Source organism: Botrytis fragariae, assembly GCF_013461495.1.
Source record: "Botrytis fragariae strain BVB16 chromosome Unknown tig00000012, whole genome shotgun sequence".
NCBI classification, from domain to species: Eukaryota; Fungi; Ascomycota; class Leotiomycetes; order Helotiales; family Sclerotiniaceae; genus Botrytis; species Botrytis fragariae.
Genome location: NW_023500989.1, coordinates 2,137,447 through 2,156,980, shown reverse-complemented (window position 1 = coordinate 2,156,980; position 19,534 = coordinate 2,137,447). Strand labels below are relative to the sequence as shown.

Genomic DNA, 19,534 nt, shown 5'->3' with positions numbered 1-19,534 from the left:
CTTCCAAATACTAAGATTATCCACTCTAGCATTCATTGTGTGTCTCTTCGTCTTGTCTCTCCCTCTCCTTCTCTCCCTCTTCGAAATGAACATGAAGATGATCATATCCAATTATATCCCCTTGTAACGAACAACTGCTATCTGTGTGTTTGGCCAAAATAGATCTGAGTTTTGGTATTCAAATCAATACATCCCTCCAAAGCTAAGTTTAAAAACTTCAGAACACACCCCGACGCCTACTGCCTATCCTTGCATGGGCCACCTCCAATTTCCCCCAACAACTTTCCATACGCTTTGAAAATAGCTCTAGCTATGATTCGGAAGAGGCATTGGTCCATATCAAAGCTTCTCACACCATCAGAAACATCTCGCTTTCCCACCTCCTTATCCGCTCCCCCGCCAAACCAATTATTTACTACCCAGGTACTCAAAGGTCCTGCCCCGTTACAGACAGTCGTTTTCATAATCCTATCATGATTCAAAAGCCGTCTTCGGTGCATCAGTTAACGGAACATATCTCACCCCATATAACTTCTCCCTCGATATCTTCCCCTCTTCATCTTTATCCACGACCCAGATATGTTGACCACCAAATCCTCTACGAGAATCTTCAACTGGTATGAACATTCTACAGTGCGATCAGTTTCATTATACAAAGATTTATAAAGGAGAATAAACATCGACATGTCAAACTTACCGACCAGGACTTCTCAACTGCTCAATCAACGCCTCATGGATTTCTGTCGCCGCAGCTCCAACATGTATGGCATCCCACCCCTCCTCTCCATCCGGATCTTTCCATCCCTCTCTCCCATCCCCAACCACAAATTCTACATTCTTCTCCTTTATCCACTTTCTTCCTTTCTCACTTTTCATCACATTGTTCTCCCCCATATCCCGCAATGCTCTTATATGTTCCAATCCCACCACTTTCCACTTTCCCCCTTCAGCTTCAGCTTCAGCTCCTCCTGCATTTCGACGTGAGGAATGTGAATATGAGGAGGGTAGTACAAGTTCGGCCATAACGGCTGTTAGGTATCCACTTCCACTTCCTACGTCTAAAACTCTTTTTCCTTCTCCTAGATATGGAAGCAAATATTCGAGAGCAGAGGCGTGCATATGGGGAGCGGATATGGTGGCTTGATGTCCAATGGATTGTGGAGAGTCTTCATAGGCCAGGTACTCAGAGGGAGTATAGTGAGCGCGATCTACCTTGAGAGATTGGATTAGTTTTCATCCCCAAGGCCCTTTGAAAAAGTTCAAAGGGGAATCGGATCAGCCGAAGATAGTGTAAGTAGGGGAGTCAAAAATCAACGTACAGAAATCATAGCCTCTCTAATCTTCTCACTGTGGATCAAACCTGCATTCCACATATTATTTATCAACTCCACGTTCGTACGACCCGTACATGTCCACGCCATCTTGTTATTGGTTGTTATTCCTCGTCTCGCTTGCGTACCATGTATGTGCGCAAAGCGCTGAAGATATGGGCGGAGGTGCAAAGGTGACAGTGTGAAGTTTGTTGCAAGTTCTAGAGAAAGCGCTGTATTTGGAGGGGTTTCCTTTACAAATATAATGACCAGGAAGAGGATTACTAGCTGTTGGAAGTTGAGCCAGGATATCTGCATGCGCTGGTATTATTTCTTCTTTTGAAGATTACTAGGAAGTTTCGATCCTATATCTGAGGAGGGCCACCAGCTCGGTTCAAAATGAGATGATGATGATGATGAGGAGGGGTAGCTCGTTTGATTTCTATTCCTTTTCCGAGCGGCTTCGCTTTGTTTACTTATGAGTAAACACAAGATGAAATTAATGTTCAGATGTTCATCTATTCACCGATCCCGAGCGAAGCGATTTAGAGAGCAATATGTGGAGTTTGAGTTGATGTTATTACAATATCGAGTTGAAAGGAACAAGCAAGTGAAGTGAAGCTTGAGCTTTGATAAAAAGTGAAGTGCGGGGTTGGAGATGGCGGGGTGACGTAGCATTGTTAGGGGTGGCGAATGGGGAAAGGTTGATAATAAGATGGAAATGGAATGAAAGAACTTTGGAAGTTCAAAGATTATGCGTGAATGAGAACATAGAGATGAGGCAAGAGCCTGGGTTTAAGATAAGGCTTACTTTCTCCAAAAGAAATCAATTGTGTGTATTGGGATGATAGATCAAGAATTCACTTGCTCTATCTGTCAGACGAAAGCGCGGCGACGATGGTATGGTATATATGACAGTACTATAGAGCTGATCGAAAGGAATGAATTAGATTTATTCTTTCTCAACACCGGCCTCACACTTCTTTCCCAGTCGAAATCTGGTTCTCAATAGGAATCAAATCAAAGTCCAGTCAAGGGAAGACCCTCTCGGGCATGAATAATCACCTCGGAAGAAAGTTTTTTGTCCGCTTTATAGGATCATTTAATTAAAAACTTAGAACTGAGCTGAAATTTCTATCCCCTCTATGTTTCTATCCCCCCTTTATACCTCTATTTATTCCGCAACATACCATCCTCAAACCCAGCATGTCTCAAAAACCATCCAGCTTCCCCCAATTCTGGATATTCTGGGACCTCCCCATCGAAATCCGTCTCAAAATCTGGTCTCATCTCATTGCACCCCCTCGAATTGTCCAACTAGCCACCCGACCAAACCGAGACAACGCCCCCCTCGTCTCCCTCACCAAACCACCCACTCTCTTCGCCATCAACCACGAAACGCGCACTCTCGCCCTCTCAACCTACAATTTCCTTCCCATTCCGCACATGCGCATCCTGTATCCCGGACCGAAGATACAGTCTACATAACCTTGTCGCAGGTCCGCTCAAATCGTGAATTTCAGGATGACAATCACATTACCACTGCTCTATCTCTTGTTTCCTATTTTCCCATCACCTCTTTAGGATTCCCTGCGATATGTTGGGGTAGGATGTGCGAACTGCATGATCTTATTTCTATTCTAGCAGGCATGCCTCACTTGCGAGAGGTAATGAAAGTCATCGAGTATGGAAGGGATTTTAAGGGCGAGTTGGGGCTTCTGGATATACCAGAATGGAGACAGGACTGGAGAAGAATGGCGAACCAGATAGAGGCGGATATCAGAGATCAAAGGGAGAAGTTGAGTATTGTGGGGAACAAGATGGGAGACGTGAAGATGAGGTATGTGTATTTGACAAAAGGGGATGAGATGACTTGAGCGGACTTTCAAAATCTTTTGATCTTCGAATCATTCAATCTTCGATTTACTTCTTGAGAAGAATACATCAGATCCACCAAAGATTTAATAGTACTGAGACACATCGTTCACTTGAACTTCTTTACCGTGCTTTCAAAGACAAGAGATGCAATAAAATGGGTCATGTAAATTAGTTTGCACTCGCATCAGGCGCGAAATACAATCCATGCACAGTGCGTTAAGGAGGGTAAATTTGAACGGGATGTCAAGGCATATTTTTGATCTCCCGTTATTTTTCTCCTTCAATTAGATGCTAGCGAGTCCTAGCAGCATACTCGTGAACAATGCAATGCTCCACTATTTCCTACAATGCATTTTCCAAGACCGTATGTTATATACTCTTGCTCTGAAATCACACAGTAATAAACTCACAACGCCATCCCAATGCATAACCGCCCAGATCTAATTCAATAGATTAAAAGTTGAACAAGCACCATTCCCTCTTGGGCGGCATCATAGGCATAACACCACCTGGAAAAGCTCCTGTTCGCCTGGCCTGTAGATATGCAGCTGTTGTCGGCTCATCAAACGTTACGTTCTCAATTTCCGTAGTTTTGTTTGGCCCTGCATACCCCTTTGCACACCATATCTTGTGCCACTTGCCATTTACGGATGTCCCTGGCTCTCCGTCCTTATACACGACTGGGAGTCCATTAAAAGACTCTAACCTGTCACCCCGAGTCCTTATGTAACTTTCAGCTGGAGGGTGCGCTACTATATTATCATTTGGTGGTGGTCGGAAATTTGGACTGAAAGTGTTCATATTGGAGCCAGGTCTCGCAGGGGGAGCGCCAGCGGTCATATCTAGATTGCTAGTACCTTGTTGGGTACTAAACTGCTGTGTTTGTGTAGTAGGAGCTGTAAATTGGTTCTGCATCGCATTCATAGGTTGAGAACTTGGAGCTCCAAAGGGGTTGTTTGGCGCTGGAGAAGGAGAACCGAATGCTTGGGTACTTCCGGAATTTGAGCCAAATGGATTTGGTGGAGTAGGCTGACTAAAAGAGTTAACGGGCGCTAATGGGTTGTTGTTTTGCGCTATCGGATTGACCTGCGATTGCTGAATCCCAGGAGGAAGAGGATTGGAACCAAAAGCACCTCCCACGGGGTTTACCAGGGGATTTGGATTTGGTTGAGCAAAAGCATTACTTGTACCGCCAAAATTGGAGAAGCCTGCCTGTCCAGAATTCATGGCACCATTCGAGGGTGCACCGAACGGACTTGGTTTCTGTCCCAGGACTGAAGGGTTTCCAAAAGCTCCAGCTTCAGCCCTTTGCTCTAGTTGTGAAGGCTGTCCAAAAGTACTACCAAAGGCACTTGGCTTTTGGCCCAAAGCGGACGGCTGGCCAAAACCACCAGATGCCCCAATTTGCGATGCAACTCCAAAGCCTTGAGAAGGCCCACCAAACGCACCGGGGTTCTGGCTTGAAGGCTGTCCAAAGGCTGTACCATTTTGGTTAGTTGGTTGTCCAAATGCAGGGCCATTTTGAGCAGACGGTTGCCCAAATGCAGAACCATTCTGAGTAGGCGGTTGCCCAAATGCTGATGTAGTCGTTTGATTGACTGCACCAAAAGCATTGTTCATAGGAGGTTGGTCGCTCCTCTGAACCCATGGTGTTTGGTCTGTGGAGGTGCCCTGTTGACAAATATCATTCCGATTTGGATGCTTACTGTCGGAGGCGACAATATAATTTATGGCGCCATCCACATCATTTAGCGCAGTCTGAATTTGCTGATCTGCTTCTTGCCATAGCCTCTCTGCATCTTGTATCTAGAGAATATTAGCCTCCAATAGTTCATAGCCCCAGGATGATTCACGTACAGCTGGTTGAGCATTGCCAGAAGCTACCGCAATGTAATGGAGAAGGCGCATTTCCTCAAAACTTTGTTCCCGCGCTGGTCCACCGAACAACTGCTCTGGCGCCTGGCGCCCAGGTCCGTATGCCGAAAGAATCCATTGAGGTCTGTCGGTCGTGAGGTCTTGCTTTATAGTCGCTTTATCGAGACCGAAAGGTATATGCGCCTCATTTCCTTTACAACGCCGTAAGCCACCGTATATACTTATGTATGCTCATGATACTCACCTCCTCGTTGTGTATTGAAATTTCTTGAGTTGGATTGGTTGGAAGGTTGATTTTGAAGAGGCGCATATCGATTGTGGAAGCCGTTCCTATTGGAATTGGCATTTTGATCGGAGTGTTCGAATCTGCAATCAGCTTTCAATAGTCAGCACATTTTCGTCCTTAATTCGAGAAATAGCCATACCTCCGTTTCTGCAATTTCCCTGCTGCCAAAATCTACACACGGCCATTGTATAATCTGCCTGGGGAATCAAGATGGTAGTTTGGGAATTCTTGGATGGATGGCCAGAGCCTAAACGGCTACACTTATAAGGTATTCATTCGAGATTCGCGGGGGTTGAGAAAATTCATATTCATAAATGTGTGTATACGGCTTTGTTTGATTGATGCGAATGAATTTTTGAAGATGTTGGTCGGAACGCGGTCATGGTAGTTAAACGCGTCGGTACGGTTAATTTGAAAATTGATTGTCACAAGTGGAATGAGTAAAAATCTACATCAAAACAAAATAATTACATATTCAACAAATCAGAGCCTATCGCAACTCCCCAATTAACTCCATAACGCTATGTTGGTATCTTTGAAATGTAGATGTACATGCTTCGCCCTTCTCTTTCATACGTCAATTCTTGGCCCCAGTCCTTCCTTCACAGCTGCAGACAGGCGTTCCCAATCCAATCCACCAATTGATCGACTACCAATGCCTTTGAGTGATAAAGTTTCCGAAAATTTCCCTGTGCCAATTCGTCGCATCATTATCGTATCCCGAGCCTTTCTTATTGCTCTTCCTTCTCCGCGAAGTAAGTAGTCCTCGAACCAAGCTTCTTCTTCTGGTGACAATGGTAGATTTACCAGTTCGACACTGCGATCTGCGATCGTTTCTGGAGGAGAGTTTTTTAAAACAGCCGCGATCATTTGTTCAAACATGTGTCGTTGCATGTATTGCGACTGTCCTCGCGAGAAGTAGAAGGCTTCCGTGACACTTGTTCTTGCGATGGCAGAAAACAAACTTTCTGTTGCTCGAGATGAAGTCAAAGCTGGCTGTACGGTATGATAGTATGCTAATGGAATTGCGAGATCGTCTGAGGAATGTAACACGAGGGCTTCCAGGATCTCATCCGCAAAGCTTGGTATCAAAGATGGATGGGTCAGATATTGAAGAGCCAACTAGCAATGATCAGTTCATGTTAAGTATCTACGGATCTTAGAGACAGAGAATCACGAACCTCAAAATCAAGATTATCCAGATGCCAAAGACCTTTCATGTAGATCTGGTAGCTTTGAGGTAAGAACGACTTTTGTTCAAATGTAGTGGAGTAGTCTCTTCGCCCGGTTGGAGCGTCAAAGTCGAGCAGTATATAATACAGAGCTGATAGTTTATGATGATCTTGGCCCGCCGAGTCAACGATGACTTTGTGCAGATTTCGAAGGTCACTATTCGATTTCGGTGGATAATATTTAACAGCTTGCGCACAAGTTAGTAAGAGATATGTTACCACAACGATTTGTAGGAGCTCACGTCGACGAATTTCAAAATTCTTCAGTAAAGTGTCTACGAATAAACCTTCAAGCTTCTTACGATTGCTCTCGATTTTTCGCACGGCGATTTCATCATACGAGCAGCCTGGATCAAAGTCGAAGACTTCGTCAAAATTCTGAAAGGTAAACATTTCGTATCGCCGTATTGTCTCTGTACCGTTGTTTAAGGAGTATTTTGGAATCGTTGCGACGATATGAGTATTGATAAGAACCTTATCTTAGCGTTATTTGACTGTTTTGAAGTAAACAATGACCCTCCGCAATGTGTAAAAACAACAAACTTCAACAACACAACACATTTACTAACACCCAATTTATTGATTGAATATAGGACGCGTTGTTAATAGGTACCTTAGTCTCTGTGATCTTTTGATACTCATTGTGCATTACTGATTTTATATAGCTCCTTTATCCACAGCAATAACCAATTTTTCCCCGCGAGTGAAAAAAAACAACACATTTGCTGGACCTCATCATGTCAGAATCCCCAGTGCGGTCCTCAAGAAGGGTTGCTTCTCGCCGGAAAGTGGTAGTAGAATCATCAGATGAAGATGAAGGTATGGAAGTAAAGGTTGAAGAGGAAGATGACGAGGAAGAGTTCACCCCCGCACCGAAGCGTAGTACCCGGACAGCCCCCCAGTCAAGGAGGAAGACAGCGAATTCAATGGCAGCTACACCTCGCGCAGGCAGTCGAGCGAAGAAGAGTTTAGGAGCAGAGAACGCTGAACCTTCGGAAATGTTCGATCCTGACCAGACAGCAACCCCAGCGCCTGAGTCACCTACAAAAAAGGCAGCCCCACGGAAAAGGAAGAGTGTACTGCCTACCAGAAGTGCACGCAGCTCAGTGGCACCTGAGTCAAATCCTACCCTACCAACACCAAATACCTCGCAGTCTCCTGAGCCATCCGAAATACACAATAGCACAATTCTTGCAGATATCACGGAAAGGCCTGGGACGTCGGACAGTCAAGCTTCGGCTGTCAAACCTATTCGAGCAATGGATACAATCATGGAAAAGCCCATGGATATTGTGCTGAAATCAAGAACTGCGGCAGCAGCTCCAGTGGTTGAGGATACTGGTCCAAAATCTCGAATAGTTATCACTTACCTGATTCTTACGAACTTCAAGAGTTATGCTGGTCGCCAGGAGGTTGGCCCTTTTCACTCTTCTTTTTCCTCTGTTGTTGGCCCTAACGGCTCCGGAAAATCTAATGTTATTGATTCTCTTCTTTTTGTGTTCGGCTTCAGAGCTAGCAAAATGCGACAGGGCAAGATTTCCGCATTGATTCACAATTCAGCAGCTTTTCCGGACTTGGATCATTGTGAGGTTGCTGTACATTTCCAAGAAGTGATGGACCAGCCAGATGGCACCCACCAAATTGTTCCCAATTCTGATTTGGTCATATCTCGAAGGGCGTTCAAAAATAATGCAAGTAAATATTATATCAACGGAAAAGAGTCAAATTTCACCATTGTCACGACACTCCTTCGTGATAGAGGCGTCGATTTAGATCATAAGAGATTTTTGATCCTCCAAGGTGAAGTCGAGTCAATTGCACAAATGAAGCCAAAAGCTGCAAATGAGCATGATGATGGTCTTCTGGAGTATCTGGAGGATATCATTGGCACATCCAAGTATAAGACCCCCATCGAAGAATCTGCTACCGAAGTAGAGACTCTAAATGAAGTGTGTGTTGAGAAGAGTGGGCGGGTTCAGCATGTTGAAAAAGAAAAAAATGCACTTGAAGATAAGAAAGATAAGGCTCTTGCTTATATCAAGGACGAAAATGAGTTGTCCATGAAGCAATCAGCATTGTACCAAGTTTATATCAATGAGTGCGGTGATAATCTAGCCGTTACGGAAGAGGCTATTGGTCAAATGCAGACACAGCTAGACGCGGAAATGGAAAAACATCAGGGCAACGAAGCAGGCATCAAGCAGCTTGAAAAGGAGTACAAAAAAGGCCAAAAGGAGTATGAGTCGGTCGAAAAGTACACCCAAGCAATTCTCAAGGAGATGGCAAACCTCGATCAAGAGCGAGTAAAGCTTGAAGAGAAGAAAAAATTCTTGACCACGAAACAGAAGAAACTGGAAAAGACAATTAACACATCTGACTCTGCCATTTCTGAAGCTCAGGCCACAATTGAGAAGTGCGCAGAAGAAATACAGGAAGCTGCTGCCGAGATAGCTGCAACCGAACAGAGAATGGCAGAAGAGGAGTCGGAGCTCGCTAATATTAGGGATAGTCTCAAAGGTAAAACCCAAGCATTTTCTGATCAAATCGCGGCCAAGCAGAAGTCATTGGAACCCTGGAATGAAAAGATCAATCAAAAACAGTCTGCTATTGCTGTAGCGGAGAGTGAGCTTGCAATTTTAGACGAGAAGGCGAACGCCGGCGATGTAGCACTCCGGGAAATTCAATCAAAAGTGCAGGCCATAGAAGAAAGCAGGGAAGCTAAACTCGAAGAACTCGAGCAATGCAGAGGGCAAAGAGCGAAGCTGGAAAAGGATGGTGCTCGATTACAAGCCGAACTTACGCAATTGTCTCAGAAGGAGCCGGAATTTCGCGCTAAACTATCTGGGGCTCGCCAAAAAGCCGATGAAGCTCGTGCTAGTCTTTCAAACACTCAAACCCAAGGAAATGTACTGACTGGTCTGATGAGACTTAAGGAATCTGGGCGAATTGATGGTTTCCACGGCCGACTGGGAAATCTGGGCACAATTGACCAACAATTCGACATTGCAATTTCTACTGCCTGTGGAGCCCTTGATAACTTTGTAACGGATACAGTCGAGGCTGGTCAGCAGTGTATCGAATATCTTCGAAAGACTAATCTCGGACGAGGTAACTTTATGTGTTTGGATAAATTAGGAAATCGTGATCTCTCACCCATCCAAACACCAGAAAATGTTCCTCGTCTCTTTGATCTTATCAAGCCAAAAGATGACAAGTTTAGACCGGCGTTCTTCCACTCACTACAAAATACACTTGTAGCTAAAGATTTAGCACAAGCTAATCGCATCGCTTATGGAGCTAAAAGATGGCGTGTCGTGACCTTGGATGGTCAACTGATTGATAAATCGGGTACTATGTCTGGTGGTGGAAACACGGTCAAGAAGGGGTTGATGTCTTCGAAGCTGGTGGCCGATGTGTCAAAAGAGCAAGTTTCAAAATTGGAAGTAAACAGAGATGAGCTTGAGAAAACTTTCCAGAAGTTTCAAGATCGCCAAAGAGACTTAGAGACGAGACTTAAAGATATAAATCATCAAATACCGCAACTCGATACGAAAATGCAAAAGCTCGGTCTGGAGGTAGACAGTTCTGATCGAAACCTAGTAGACGCACAAAGACGAATCAAAGAGTTGAGCAAGGAGCATCAGCCATCTCAGACAGATGATAGTCGAGTATCTGCACTGAAGAAGGACATCGCAAAGCTTCAAGAAGAAATCGAGAAGCTTCATGCGGAGACAGCAAGCGTTGAGGATGAGATCAAAGCTCTCCAGGACAGAATTATGCAAGTTGGTGGTGAGAAGCTTCGTGCTCAGCGTGCTATGGTGGATTCTTTGAAAGAAGAGATTGATACCCTCAGCCAGGCCATGTCAACAGCGGAAGTGACCAAAACCAAGGCCGAAAAACAAATCCTTAAGCACGAGAAAGATCATGCTAAGGCTACTAAGGAGATACAGGCTTCTATTGCGGATCTAGAAGCACTAGAGCAGGAGATACAGAATCAAGGATCAAGCTCTGAAGGATCGCAAGCCCGAGTTGATGAAGCCCAAGAGACTCTGAGAGAGAAGAAAAAAGAGCTTAGTGCTCTCAAAGCTGATCTTGATGAGAAAACTACCGAACTCAATGAGACCCGTGCAGTTGAGATTGAAATGCGCAACAAGCTTGAAGAAAACCATAAAGTATTGACTGAAAATCAAAAGCGACTAAGATATTGGCAAGAGAAATTGGGTAAGCTTACTCTGCAGAGTGTTAGTGACCTAGGAGAAGAAGTCGAGCAAGAGGAACTTCCTACTTTTACCCGAGACGAACTCGCCGATATGAGCAAGGAGGCATTGAAGGGAGAGATTGCAATTCTGGAAGAGAAAACTCAGAATGTCAATGTCGAGCTTGGTGTTCTTGCAGAATATCGTCGAAGAGTTGAAGAACATGCTGCAAGGAACCAAGATTTACAAAGTGCTGTAACTCAAAGAGACACAGCCAAGAAACGCTGCGATGATTTGCGACGCCTTCGTCTCGAAGGCTTCATGGAAGGTTTTAGTACGATCTCCCTTCGACTTAAAGAGATGTACCAGATGATTACCATGGGAGGAAATGCTGAACTGGAACTAGTGGACTCGCTAGATCCATTTTCGGAAGGAATTCTATTTAGTGTGATGCCACCAAAGAAATCTTGGAAAAATATCTCAAATTTGAGTGGTGGTGAAAAGACATTGAGTAGTTTGGCACTAGTGTTTGCTTTGCATCACTACAAACCCACACCTTTATATGTAATGGACGAGATTGACGCTGCTCTTGATTTTAGAAATGTAAGTACAATCCTACTGTCTTATCGAGTGTACATTGCTGACATACCTAGGTTTCCATCGTAGCATCTTACATCAAGGAACGAACAAAGAACGCACAATTCATCGTTATCTCGCTGCGTAACAACATGTTTGAGCTTGCGAGTAGGTTGGTCGGAGTATATAAAGTCAATCATATGACGAAGAGCGTGACGATAGAAAATAAGGATTACATCACGGGTCGAGCATGATGAGATGCAATATCGTCGTGTGTTATTGTTTTTGTGCGGGCGTTGGATAACCATATGGGATGTATCGGATGTATTATGACTATTAATGAGAACATGAAAATTATCTTCTTCTAAATAATAAGCCTATAATGCAATGTGCTGGCCATCATCTGCCTACCTACCTATGCTGTAGCTACCAAATCCCGAAATATCTTGTACCAACAATTTCGGATAAGATGGCGTGTGTAGGGGCAGGCCCAAAAGTCTGACCGCACCGAATTAATGCTAACATCAGTGCCCCGCGGCTTTTCCCCGTACAATTATACTTTTTGCTAAGACCAATCTGGGCATGATTAGCATATCAGGTTGACAACAGTTATATCTTCAGCTGGATGTGAAAAATGGGGTCCGGGAAGATAAGCCTTTAAGTTCAGGGTCCTTAAGTTTATTATAAATAGTGCTATGCAATGCCGTTTGAGAGTATCTCATTATCCTCCAAGTTTCATTCATTCACATTCAGAAGTACTGATCTTATCTCTACTTCGTCTTCGTGTCAACACGGGAGATACATCGAAGAAGCTAGAGTTTGTTTTCGTGCCTGGAGCATGGCATAGCCCAGAATCTGTAAGATCTCCTATTGTCAGACCAATTCAATGATCTGTGTGTTGGTATGCAAAATTACAGCTGTTACAGCTGCTATGTTGATAATTTGAAGGAGCTCTTCCGCCTAACGCAACCCTATTCGGCGTTTCCGTCTGACATTTTCTGCCCCAAAAGTTTAAACCCACCACAGATATTCTTGCAGCGAAGGGTTATAAAGTCCACGGCATTTCCCTAAAATCTGTGGGTGCATCTCCTCATCTCGAAGATTTCCAGCCAGATGTCGAAACAATCAGGTAATTCCTCTTCATATACTCCCATCTCTTATTACTTTCTCTCAATTTCCAACGTACCATAATAACCCACCTCAGGAACAAAATCAACTCTCTCCTCTCCACATCCACTCCCCTGATTCTCGTCTACCACTCTTTCAGCGGAGTAATCGGCTCGTCGGCCTTAGACACCTATATCGCCACCCTCTCTCCCTCAACCACCCCCTTCTCTCCTACTGGCCTGATCCGCCGTCTGGTTTACATCGCGGCCTTCTGTCTTCCCAAATCCGCGTCTTTGATGGGTGCTCTGAATCATAAACCCCTTCTCTGGTGGTCCATTTCCCCAGATTCCAGAGCTGTCACTTGTTCAAATCCTTATGAAATCTTCTATAACGATATTCCCAGAAATGAAGCACAAAAATGTGTGGAGATGCTGAAGGAACAAAGTTATAAGACTTTTGATTCACCGGTGACTACGGAGCCGTGGAGACACATTCCGAGTACGTATGTTGTTTGTGAAGAAGATAAGGCGATTCCTTTGGAAGCGCAATTGGGGATGATTAGGGGAGCACAGGAGATTGCTGAGGGGAGTAAGTTTTGCTTATTTCTTTTTTATTACTTCCTCTTGGACCACTTTGTTACTTCGTGGTGATAATGACAACCATAAATCTTCATGTCATGAAAAGAAGGACATATAGTAGAGCTTCAGATGGTAGAGTCAAAATCGTTTCCCAGGGTCACACTCCTCTCACTATGTATCATCTTCCTGTCCTATTCTCCTCATCGTTCCTGTTTCTCCCCGCGCAACCTCCTACATACTCAAATATCATTCTATTTTTCGATCATCCAGTTTCCCCCATAACCCCCAAGAAACTAAACACAAATCTACGTTAGGCTTCGGTACGATCGAACGTACAAACGCCGGCCATAGCCCATTTATAAGCCAACCGGAATGGCTGGCTGAGATATTAATAAAAGCCGCTGAAAATCCTATTTGATATGACGTACGTGGGATTGTAGACGGGTGATTAGGTGGCATTTTGGAAATATAGCTATAAGAGGTGAAGAAGGTCAGTGCCGAAAACAGCTCGGCGGTTTAGTGTAGACTCAAATTTCAGAGAGTTATTTTGGAATTCGGGGTCTGCGAAATGGACTTGAGATCTGGTGTTTTCGTTAAACGATACCTATATTATGAATATGAGAGATGATGATTAAAAATTCTCTTATGGTGCACTGTATGTGTACCAGTGTATTAGTTCAGTGATCGTTCTCCATGCAAGCGAAATTAACGGCCGGGAAACGAGTACCTTCGAATAGTCTTTACAGCTCAATGTATCATTTAAGGCTTGGACGTGAGCGAGATCAATATAATTATAAACTTTGGAGTAAATAGAAGCTAAACTCTCGTTGTATCCTTTCAAAATTACATGACTTGTATTGTGATTGACTTGTGGCTTCAATTAATCAATGAGATTTGAAGATTCAACCCTGGCCGCTGAAACGAAGGGTATTAAAGGTTGGTATAAATTTGGAGAATCCAAGATTACACGATGCCACACTGTTGACTGTACCAACAGTGATTCTTCATTCATTGGAAAATATAACAATTTGAGAATGTAAAATCTATTCATCCATAAGTACTTGAGATGTTGATTTCCCGTCCATGATTGAAAATGATTGAACAGACGTTAACCGAGGAGGCATTCATATTTGCTCCTAGAGATGGCCGGCTAGCTCTAAAAGAAATCATACCTACTCACCTACTTATTATTATTAGACCTGGATCATGATGTCTAACTGTCTTGAGTTCAAGTCAACTTGCGTATTTTTTGTATGGTTATCTTACAATTATCCATTACTTATTTGTCTTGCCTGTCGTGGCAGAGTTTCGGTGAAGCGTTTGTTGCTGGGGCAACGTGATGTTTGCGTTTTTGCGGGTAGAGCTTCAACATCAACCAAAACTTTGACATGGTTTTAAGGTTTCGAAATACATCAACCCAACAAACACTCACTTGAATTGGTATAGAACACTCCTTGAGGGAGCGGGCGAAGGTCGTAATTCTGTTAATACAGTTCTTTGCTTGTCTGATATTATCTTGCATAATCGTTAATTCTATTCTTTCTTCGTTCCTGTTTGTTGACATCCATTCTTTACTTGGATATCCTTCGATTGTGATCATGTCTGTACGAGGTTAGTATTTTCTGCAGAAATCAATCGAGTCTCACCCCAAGCTGACCTTCAAACAAGTCGTTGCAAGGATACGTCCTCTTCTACCAAAGGAATTGGATAAGGATACCATCGTGCGCGCTGAGAGTAGCCAAGACAGCAAAACACCCAATGTCGTCCGGATACCGAATCCTAAAAATGAGTCGGAGGAATTTAGTTTCACATTCAATGGGGTCTACGATATGGGAACAACCCAAGAGGAACTTTTCACGAACGAGGTTGCGCCCACACTGAAATCGTTGTTCCAAGGACTCGATGTTACACTCTTTGCATATGGAGTTACTGGAACGGGAAAAACACATACAATGCGTGGTGGAACAAAGTTGGCAGACCGTGGGATTATTCCTCGATTATTGAGCGGAATTTATCGACGTGGACGTAAGGTTGCGAAGGATTCTGGAGAGAACACCTCTGTTACTGTCACATTATCCTACTACGAAATATATAACGACAAAGTCTTCGACCTATTCGAGTCTCCCGATAAACGATCTCTTGCCGGTTTGCCTCTTCGAGAAAAGGATGGGAAGACAATAGTCGTTGGGCTCTCGGAAAGGTCTTGCAATGATCTCAAGGATTTTGAAAAGTTATATATAGAAGCCAACAACAACCGGAGCACAGCAGGGACCAAACTCAATGCGCAAAGTAGTCGAAGCCATGCCATCTTGATGGTCAAGGTAACACAGACTACTGGCGATGCGACCTTGATCAGCACTGCATCAGCAATCGATTTAGCGGGATCAGAGGACAACCGGAGGACAGATAATGGCAAGGAAAGAATGATTGAATCTGCAAGCATTAACAAAAGTTTGTTCGTGCTCAGTCAGTGTATTGATGCTATTGGTAGAGGCGACAAGAGAATTCCATATCGAGAATCCAAAATGACCCGAATTCTCAGTCTGGGTCAAAATAATGGCATAACTATAATGGTCTTGAACCTTGCACCATTGCGTTCTTACCATTTGGATACGTTGTCTTCCTTGAACGTAAGTTCAAGAGCAAAGAGAATAGAGGTCAGGGAGATTGAGAATGAAGTTGTATTCACGCAGCCACCCAGGAAACCAGCCGGAGCTAGTATGCAACGACAGCCGTTGAGACCCATCACAAATTCGCATAACACTGTAGTCAACCCAGCACAAAAGGCCGACAAGCCCGCAAAAGCTTTCTCTGTATATACAGACAAAAGCAAAGCAACTACAGGCCGGCCGTCGAGCAGCACTCCAGCACTCCGAAGATCGAATTCGAATAAAAAGCGGCCATCAGATGGAGTCATCGGCTCACGGGTTACCAAACTCGCCAGACCTGTGCCATCAGGGTTCAAATCCTCCACAGCTGATATCTCGGCCGCGAAGATTGAGGAGATGGTTGAGCGCAAAGTCTCAGAAATTCTTGCAAACCGCGCTTTAGAACAGACATCGAAAACCGCACCCACTGAGATTAGTGAAGCAGTTCAGAAAAGACTCGAGGCACTGGAAAAGAAGGTTGATGAGAACTCGGCGGAAGATACGAGATCTGAAGGTCTGAGGTTTCTGCTTATGGCGAGACAACACAAAGAGCGTGGTGAAGAAACCAGCGCTCTCAAGATGTACGAGTAGGTTTGCCCAGCTAATCTATTTCTACTAAGTAACATAGACTAATTCTTATCAGGATGGCACTTCCTTTCTTCCCAGGCCAAGAGAAACTGCTCAAGAAGATTGAGCATCTCAAAAGCAAAATTCAAGCAAAGAATACTGGTGTAACCAAGCATTCAATGCCAGTAGATTCAGAAATGCGAAAGCCTACTACTCCATTTATACAGCTGCAAACACCCGCCAGTTCATTTCAGCAAGAGTATGAGGAAGTACGGCCCGTATCAAGAAAGAGTTCAGAACCTGATGCCGAGTACGATGCATCCTTCGTAAATCAGGAGGAGAATTATGAGGATGATGATAGCTCTTCACACAGAGCTGCCAAGTCAAAAAAGACAAAGTCCAAAACGACAACCAAATTGCGTGTCTTCAACGACGAGGCTTCTCTTAGCCTGCTGGATCCCCCCACACCCCGAACAAGACATCTATTGGATATTGTCAACTCTAGAGATGTAGGAATGATCAGAGGTCTTTGCGGAGTAGGTCCCAAGAAGGCTAGAGATGTGGTCGAGTTTCTAGAGCTACAGAATGAGGATGATGGCGGTCAGATCAAAACTCTACAGCAGCTCAGAGCTGTCCCTGGACTAGGGAGCAAGACCGTGGAACGGGCGTATGAGGGGATTGCGTTGCTGGTTTAAACTATTCGAATCAATTTGCATTTTAAGATTGGGATTGACCTTGCATAAACGGCCCTTTTGGAGCGGCGTTGGTAGGAGTTTTTGTGGATAGGTCGTGAGAATTAGCGGGCATTTTTGGAATGGAGTACTGTTTATTGGATATATTATGATAAGGATTATTAAACCTGACTTTGTTTTCTACGGTCTGTCCTCGCCCATCGATCATATCAATCATATAAATGTCAAGTGCCATGTTAACTGCCGAACATTTCGTGGATACTCTCCGCGGAGATTTGATATAAAATCATTTATCAAAATAACGCCGAAGCTGGTTCCTCTCAATCCAGTGATCATGATTAGGATAAAGCAGAAATAGTAATAAGTATTTCCCATTCTCGTGATATTCAGGAAAGAATAAAGAACCAGAAACCGAATCCGCGTCAATTACCCACGTGATTACCTCCATTGACCTACTGTCGTCCACAACGCCACCGAGTGCCGACAAAGGCGCATACATAGAAAGGATCTGCTTGCACAAGTAGTGTATCTCGCAACCGAGAATTGGAGCCACACTTACATACGTAGAAGTGCAGATCCGAGAAAAAATCAATTTGTATTATGGCGCCGGCATATATAGCCGAAGGAGGCAAGCGTCTTTGAAGTTCGCATGGGACAGCCATATGTGGCTCATCACAAACTAGATGATAGTAATCAGTGGAACCGAACTGTGGCTTGAGAATTGTGCTTGGGATATACTCCGTGGAGAGGAAAGAGTTCGGTAGTGATCAACATGGTCGATGCAGACTGATCTCGGATAAGTACAATAGGGGTCATGATCGGCATGCTGAATTTTTGATCTCGAATTTTATTGCGCAACAAACCGGAATCAAATCCATTATCTTATTGTTTTCTAATATTCCCTTATTAAATCTATCTCAAATATCAAAAGTAAACTCTAAATTTGAGCCACAGTTCGCTTTTACAAGACCCGAGCAAACAAACATCCCCGCCTTATGCATGTTCTATCACATCGCACGGCGATCTCACATGTCAAATGTAAAGTCTAGGGTCGCGTAAAAATGGCAATGATGAGGGGTACCAAGATCGTGGCACCAGCTCATCTGAGGCTTATCGGCTCAATATCCGTAGGAGGCAAGAAACAACGGTGTTGCACATTCTTCACTGCTCGTCGGAGCCGATGAAAATGTGCCACATCTAGACCGACGATTATCGTCATAGTATTTTATCCATGAAAGTAAGGCTTGTGGCCCCTTCACAGCCACAATTTACACGTGGACCCAGTGCTGTGTTTGAAGAAGGATGGGTGGCGAATTTGGAGAATTTTTCCCATGGCGGCCTAATCAGGCTGCTGTAGGTTTCCTGGGGTACATGCAGACTAACTATACATGGGGATCAAACCGATCTGCAGGATACATATATATTCACATCTACGTACTGGGTAACGTACATGGTGCTATACTATGGATGAGCTGCATATGAGGCAACCTTGTTATCCAATCACATATCTGCGGCTTGTGTCTGCGGCTTGTGTCTGAGGCTTGCGTGGCATGGCTTCACTTCCTCTCTTTTGCGTCTCTTGTCCTGAACCTTAAATTACATACATACAAATCGAACAATACCTACTGGGTAGGTGATTATCGAATTTTCCAAAGTAGGCTTACGCAAGTTGATCGAACATATACTAGCTACCCGGGTTCTTTAGCTCACAACGTCAACACCACAAAACACAAATAGCAAATTGAAATTCCGCGAGGCCAATGTACCTAGCTTCTGGTAGCTTAATCATCACCGGCGCCCATTAGAGTTCACCTGGTCTTGGAATTCGATATACGTGTCCTTCCTTCTGTAGCCGGAATATACAATTAACATAGACTCAATCGATAGTTCATGATTGACATTGCGCGATTGTAGCTTGGCGTGTTGGTTGGGTTCGCTTTGATCATGCAAGCCATAGGTTAGTATGGCAGGATTAGTACCTGCTAAATTTACCGCTTGATCACTTCTTGATTATTATCATTGGTGCTATTTCATATCATGTTGACAAGACTCAAAAACAAAATCCCTCAACCGCGCTTGTAAATTTGAGATTTTTCAGTTGGATGAAATCAAGTGAAAGGAAAACTAATCTGTCCCATACCAAGCATTTACTTGCATCTAGGTTTAGATTTAGATATCCCTCAAGCCGTCTTGTTGAGCTTTGACACAGGATTAGATGTTGAGAGCAAATGCTTGTTTCAGACCTAGAAGTTCAAAAGCTCGAAAGCTTAAAAGCACAATATCTGCCTAAAGAGAAGAGTAGTGAGCTATCAAAAGTGGTTAAGCCGTTCCTATCAACTGTATGGAACCTGAATGTATCATCGATCCTATTCCCAAGATAGAGGAATCTAAGTTCTTGTGATCATCTCCAAATACCTCTAGATAGTATAACTCAAGCAAGGGCGATTATCATCAATTCCTGTCATGCTTCATCTATTTATCACCTCACAATGATGAGGCTCACATCTATAAGCGGGATTAATCTCGCTTGGATAATCAGCTCCCTCTTGAGAGTTATAGATCCAAAGTACCAGCCGACGAGTAGCCAGT

The 19,534-nt window shown here is 43.9% G+C and overlaps 5 protein-coding genes across 5 annotated transcripts; 3 read left to right on the top strand and 2 right to left on the bottom strand.

The window, feature by feature from the left end:
* Positions 1-471: 471 nt before the first annotated feature.
* Positions 472-1,421, bottom strand: Bfra_002888 (putative protein-l-isoaspartate o-methyltransferase protein; the record flags this gene model as incomplete). The annotated part of the gene is made up of 3 exons (XM_037333301.1): positions 472-628; positions 698-1,212; positions 1,320-1,421. 3 exons carry the CDS (start codon positions 1,419-1,421, stop codon positions 472-474), a joined length of 774 nt encoding a protein of 257 aa, XP_037195429.1.
* Positions 1,422-3,641: 2,220 nt separating this feature from the next.
* Bfra_002887 (putative ccch zinc finger domain protein) lies at positions 3,642-6,974 on the bottom strand (the record flags this gene model as incomplete). Its single annotated transcript, XM_037333300.1, has 6 exons — positions 3,642-4,994; positions 5,046-5,254; positions 5,308-5,429; positions 5,489-5,520; positions 5,926-6,471; positions 6,531-6,974. 6 exons carry the CDS (start codon positions 6,972-6,974, stop codon positions 3,642-3,644), a joined length of 2,706 nt encoding a protein of 901 aa, XP_037195428.1.
* Positions 6,975-7,318: 344 nt separating this feature from the next.
* On the top strand, positions 7,319-11,607 carry Bfra_002886 (putative nuclear condensin complex subunit smc4 protein; the record flags this gene model as incomplete). The annotated part of the gene is made up of 2 exons (XM_037333299.1): positions 7,319-11,380; positions 11,431-11,607. The coding sequence occupies 2 exons, from the start codon at positions 7,319-7,321 to the stop codon at positions 11,605-11,607; spliced, it is 4,239 nt and encodes a 1,412-aa protein (XP_037195427.1).
* A 446-nt stretch (positions 11,608-12,053) lies between these two features.
* Bfra_002885 (uncharacterized protein) lies at positions 12,054-13,456 on the top strand (the record flags this gene model as incomplete). Its single annotated transcript, XM_037333298.1, has 5 exons — positions 12,054-12,066; positions 12,107-12,210; positions 12,364-12,482; positions 12,558-13,048; positions 13,353-13,456. 5 exons carry the CDS (start codon positions 12,054-12,056, stop codon positions 13,454-13,456), a joined length of 831 nt encoding a protein of 276 aa, XP_037195426.1.
* A 1,180-nt stretch (positions 13,457-14,636) lies between these two features.
* Bfra_002884 (putative kinesin family protein) lies at positions 14,637-16,948 on the top strand (the record flags this gene model as incomplete). The annotated part of the gene is made up of 3 exons (XM_037333297.1): positions 14,637-14,649; positions 14,707-16,273; positions 16,330-16,948. The coding sequence occupies 3 exons, from the start codon at positions 14,637-14,639 to the stop codon at positions 16,946-16,948; spliced, it is 2,199 nt and encodes a 732-aa protein (XP_037195425.1).
* Positions 16,949-19,534: the final 2,586 nt, after the last annotated feature.